General features: G+C 41.7%; 1 protein-coding gene across 1 annotated transcript; it reads right to left on the bottom strand.

Annotated features, from left to right (window-relative positions):
• Window positions 1-2859: 2859 nt before the first annotated feature.
• On the bottom strand, window positions 2860-5148 carry LOC139479307 (uncharacterized). The gene is made up of 2 exons (XM_071262168.1): window positions 4836-5148; window positions 2860-4205 (listed from the first exon to the last, which is right to left on the bottom strand). Exons 1-2 carry the CDS (start codon window positions 5146-5148, stop codon window positions 2860-2862), a joined length of 1659 nt encoding a protein of 552 aa, XP_071118269.1.
• Between the last annotated feature and the right edge of the window lie 483 nt (window positions 5149-5631).

The raw sequence follows: 5631 nt of genomic DNA, 5'->3' as shown, positions 1-5631 counted from the left end.
TGACATCAATCACTGGGTTGCCTGGTTCTGACTCGATTATTTACATTTATAGTAAGGAATATGACAACGATCCATGTCGTCCGGGTACGATAAGACACAAACAGCCAGCCATTTTATCCACCTGATCCTCATTAATTGAGTGAGTGAGTGAGTTTGGTTTAACGCCGCTTTTAACAGTATTCCAGTTATATCACGGTGTGTCAGCTTAATGTCGGAGGAAATCCCGAAGTGATGCAGGTCTCAGACGTTTACCACTTCGGTGAAACCCACGAGCACGGGTATGGTGCTGACAAACCTGGAAACATAATCGGGGCGAACCGGGTTATAGGTTTCTGGCGTTCAAGGGACGCAACTCTGCACAGCGAATCGCTGCGCCTTAGACGACTGGGCCACCCGTGCCCCCCCCCCCCCCCCCCCCCCCTCATTAAATGGCTCTTACGGAAAGCAAGGAATACCGTGGACGTATTGTGTCCACATATTAAATAGCTTTTATCATCATTAAATCTGTAATTCTCAATATCCCATTTTCGACTTACAATCTCCCGATTCTCCTTTCAGAAATCACTTGATGTTTCTTATTTTAACCTATTTACGTAAAACCTCTTCATTTGACAGAATGGGCAGCCAGACGTCCCTTGTTAACTGTTGATTCAGTTACGAGAGGAAGCTTCTAAGTGTTCACGATGAGTATGATGAATTCAGGATGTCCTCTACATGAGTGCAAAGCCACTGCCGTGTTTGTGTAAGACTCGGTACACCGACACAGCAACATTTAAACCAATCAGATCGGCATTGTGGCAAATGAGTGAGTGAGGTCAAATTTAAAGTCACGGCAATATTTCAGTCCTGTTACTTGTATGACCAGAACGTTATATATTAATGATGTACAAAAAAACTAACGACGAGGGACAATAAAATCAGAATATCGCAGGTTTTTTATTTAATGCTTGTAGGAGAACACATTGAACATTGAACATTTTTCTTGGTATTTGTCAACACCTCATACTTCAGAACAGACAGTAAACTTGGGTTAATTAAAGGCTGCAGCATGTATATAGAGTTTATAATTTTCCGCAGAGAATCGATTTTGCAGGGACGAACGCTTGGTGACATGATAAGACCATGACATTGATCTAAAAAATAATACCCCATACTTGAATTGTACCTCTAATGCCGCTGCTAGTGACATGAGTGGAAATAAAAAGTATCAATACTTGAATTGTACCTCTTATGCCGCTGCTAGTGACCAGAGTGTAAATAAAGTGACAATACTTGAATTGTACCTCTTATGTCGCTGCTAGTGACCAGAGTGTAAATAAAGTGACAATACTTGAATTGTACCTCTTATGTCGCTGCTAGTGACCAGAGTGTAAATAAAGTGACAATACTTGAATTGAAATCTCTTATGTCGCTGCAAGTGACCAGAGTGTAAATAAAGTGACAATACTTGAATTGTATCTCTTATACCGCTGCTAGCGACCTAAGTGTATAAATAAAGTGACAATACTTGAATTGTATCTCTTATACCGCTGCTAGTGACCAGAGTGTAAATAAAGTGACAATACTTGAATTGTACCTCTTATGTCGCTGCTAGTGACCAGAGTGTAAATAAAGTGACAATACTTGAATTGAAATCTCTTATGTCGCTGCAAGTGACCAGAGTGTAAATAAAGTGACAATACTTGAATTGTACCTCTTATGTCGCTGCTTGTAACCTGAGTGTAAATAAAGTGACAATACTTGAATTCTACCTCTTATACCGCTGCTAGCGACCGAAGTGTAAATAAAGTATCAATACTTGAATTGTAGTTCTTATGTCGCTGCAAGTGACCTGAGTGTAAAGATAGTTCAGTTAAGTTCATTTCACATAGTGGGAATACATTGAAAATCTTTCAGTTAAACACATGACGAATGCCTGTGTCAGAGGATTTTCCCCGAACATTGAGGGGCCATGATGCAAGGTTTTGTTTGTATTTGCTTGGTTATATTAATAGAGATTGTTGTCATTTCAAAGGAATCAGGATACAAATTAAAATGTCTGATTGTTATCATTTCCACATGGTAAACATATGGTCCACATATAAACCCAACAAATCCAAATGACGTGGAGATCAATAGATAAGGAAAGTCTTAAACAGAGTAAGATAAGATACTAAATGTGTCATTTTCACAATATCAGATAGGAACAGAAAGATATGAGAATGTTTGATACCAGGATAAGAAGTGAGCGAGTGAATTTGGTTTAACGCCGCTTTTAACAGTATTCCAGTTATATCACGGTGTGTCAGCTTAATGTGGGAGGAAATCCCGAAGTGATGCACGTCTCAGACGTTTACCACTTCCGTGAAACCCACGATCACGGGTATTGTGCTGTCAAACCTAGAAACATAATCGGGGGAAATATAATTCGAAACCCACAATCATAGGTTTCTGGCGTGCCCAAGGGACGCAACTCTGCACAGCGAATCGCGGCGACTTAGACGACTGGGCCACCCGTTCCCCCAGGAAAAGAAGAATATTAAATAAAGAACAAAAGTCGTCAGGGTATAGAACTCCATTCTATTCCCTTCTCTGCACATACACCTGAAGGTGTAGCCTCTGTGATTTTATTCATCTTATCGTTGATGGATCATAGTCTCTGATATTGTGAATACCAGTCCAAAATCAAAATCAATGTTGAGAAGGACAAGGCTTTTTGAAATTGTCCCCTTAATACTCTGATTGACTGAGTATAGTTTTACGCCGCTTTTTCGGAATATTCCAGCAATGTCATGACGTGGAACACCAGAAATGGGCTTTACATATTATAGCGACAGCTATAACCACTAGGCTACCCACTGACCCCTTTATATCTCTGGATTAGCTCATGATTTGGATATTTTGAGACATAATCGACGGCCCTTTTGTCGTCGCTTGATGCTTTATTGTATCACCACCCTCCGTTATTTCACCTGTTTCTGAGTATGTGAAGCTAGCTTTCCTTCCAGGCATCCTGGCACCGGTAGCAGGATCCACAGAATCAGGACTGGAACCATTCTGGTCAAATGTGTCCATACGCTGCCATAGGTTGATCTTGTCTACAAGGCTAATGACCTGCTCTCTGTCCGTGACTTCAGTGTGGCGAGGATACATCGGCACGGTCATATATCCATTTCTCGTGCTTATGGTTATCGAATTTTGTTTTGTAATCTGCGGTGGTTGAGAATGAGGGTACCCAGACCCTTCAGATGTTGGTGGAGTAGGCGTCTGTGGACCAATCCACATTGGTATGTAATCATTGTAACGCTTGGATGAAGCACGTGTTGAGGAGGAGGAGGAGGATCTCCCGGAGAAGCATTGGTCGACTGGAGGCGCTGACTCAGAAGTTACTGATTTCCCATTTGTAGGTTTGGGAGATTTACGTGGATATCTTGACATGTCAGGGGCTATGCAGTCAGAAGTGGTCTTCGAGTGAACAGAAATCGGGACTTGAGGAAAAAGTGGTGGGGATTTGACTTGAGCTTGTGCTCCAGTAGTTTGTCCCTGAGATACTTTGATATTCCTCATGTAGGTTTCCATCTCTTCTTGACACTGCCTTAACGCATTATTATAGCCTTTACTTGCTATCAGTGATTTGTCCGTTATAGCCACTCTGAACATCAGAGGAATAGTAACTGGGATCTCCAGAAGTATATTCTTTAGGTTGAAAACAGAGGACACAATGACTGACGGATCTTTGTGGCATTCTTCCAACTTCAACATTCCAGTAAATATACACGGAGTGACTGGAAAACGTCCGTACACCAACTTGACTATGCAGGGAAGTTTGATATCAGTGATGATGTCTTTAATATGCATGATGGGAATTTCCGTTTTCCTCTTTTGCTTCAGAGAATAGAAGATTCCTGTAGCATCAAAGGGAAGGAGTACCTCTCTGTCAGCATAATCTGTGCAGCGGAGAAACTTCTCTTCCCTCGAAACCGATTTTTTGAACATTTTCTTTTTCGCTTTAGTTGTTGTGACATGCACGTTGCCAACACTAAGGACATCACCGGGGTAGAGAACTCTTGGCTGTGGTAGGTCACCTTCTTTGTATACCTGCAAAGCATTCACATCACTTTCTCCACCAATCAGGATCGTGTCGCAGTCAGATGAAGCCAGCACTCCAACCTGGCAGAAGTGAGGAACTGGCTCGACGTGAGGCTTGTATGTGACTGCAAACCATCCTGAAAAGATAGGCATCCTATAATTGTTATCAAATGCTTTATAATTTGAAGGGACAGGTGCTCCTGGGGGTAAAGCTGGACAGACTTTTGATATTTTCGGCAGGAAAGATCCTAATTATTGGAGAGGCGATTTCATAATATTATATCCAAGTATATGCATATCTTAACATACATGTGTACAGTCATCTTTGATACGCATTTCAGTGCATTTCCAGCTTAGAGACTGACCATGTGATATTGGGGATGAGGTTGAAGGTTGGGCTGGGATTTAGTATCGAGATAAGATATGTTTTCAGCTGCAGCTACAAAGCAGAAACGTTTTGTTTTTTTAAGCTTTGAGCCTGAATTTCTTTCAAGTAAAACACCTTGCAAGAATGTAAGTTTTGTAGCAGGCAATTTCTTTCAAGAAAAACACCCTGCAAGAATGTAAGTTTTGTAGCAGGCAATTTCTTTTTGTTCAACGGCCTGAAGAATTATATGTTTTTTTATTCGATAAATTCCCTTCCGCCCCACCAGAATATAAAATGGTCGGCCCCTAATTCCTAACAACTGTTCTCTCGCTCTACCAGCTCTGTCTCCTCTATATGACCATTGCACACTTTTCATTCACTCCAACATAAGTTTACTTACCTTTGTAATCTTCAGGTATGAGGAGGGGTGCCCCGACCTCCACCGTGTGTCCAGTTTGAGGATCAGTATTGAGACTGGTTGCTGTCACCTTGTTACACACATGCTTCTGGTACAACAACATGGGCTGAAGAAAATCAAAGTTGGACTTCTCAGTGGATATGTCATCATTGAGTGTATAGGCACACTGCACCACACGTGGGAGGGGGTACTTCTGTAGAATGTCATCCAAGGAGTATGCGCCCACCTCCCATTGTAGGTTCGGCCTGGCGACAATCTCCTGGGGTCGGATATTCAAAGATGCCTTGTGGAACATTGTGCGAGATCTGCTATCCTTAGTCCTGTGTAGTCATGGAACATCGTGTCAATAATAAGTGTTGTACTTCCTTGTTGGCACTCTTCACACGAAAGACAAATTTATCCCTTCTAAATATAACCTAAATCTCAGTGTAATCTAACAACAGTGCTTGGTGTGCAGCATCAGTATCTTTCAAATGTAGCCTGCGATGTTAGATAAGGTTCTTTGAATCTTGTAAATTAAAACATTTGATATGTGTTTATTTGTTTTGCTGGATAAATATATCACGCGCCTCTATTTACAGCCTTTTTCCTGGTTGGGTTGATCTGAGCTTATGGCCATGTTTAATTAGATTATAGATCGACCCGGCAAACACTGTAAATGTACTGGTTCAGGGTTCACGGCGAAATGAAAAATAGGGCCCATAAGTCTCGCGGCGCTACTTCCGGTGACATGCCTATACTCATGAACTAGTTCTGCTTTCGCAATGCGTGACCGCCC

The sequence above is a fragment of the Haliotis cracherodii genome, unplaced genomic scaffold (assembly GCF_022045235.1).
Source record: "Haliotis cracherodii isolate W230 unplaced genomic scaffold, xgHalCrac1.p SCAF_4, whole genome shotgun sequence".
Lineage (NCBI taxonomy): Eukaryota > Metazoa > Mollusca > Gastropoda > Lepetellida > Haliotidae > Haliotis > Haliotis cracherodii.
Note: the sequence above shows the minus strand (reverse complement) of the source record. Positions and strands in the feature narration are given on the sequence as shown.

Bases quoted from the DNA above. Each gene is read 5' to 3' on its own strand.
- LOC139479307 (XM_071262168.1), bottom strand. From the start codon at position 5,148: ATGTTCCACAAGGCATCTTTGAATATCCGACCCCAGGAGATTGTCGCC. The intron at 4,206-4,835 runs GTAAGTAAACTT...CTATCTTTTCAG, and splicing joins CATACCTGAAGATTACAAAG to GATGGTTTGCAGTCACATAC.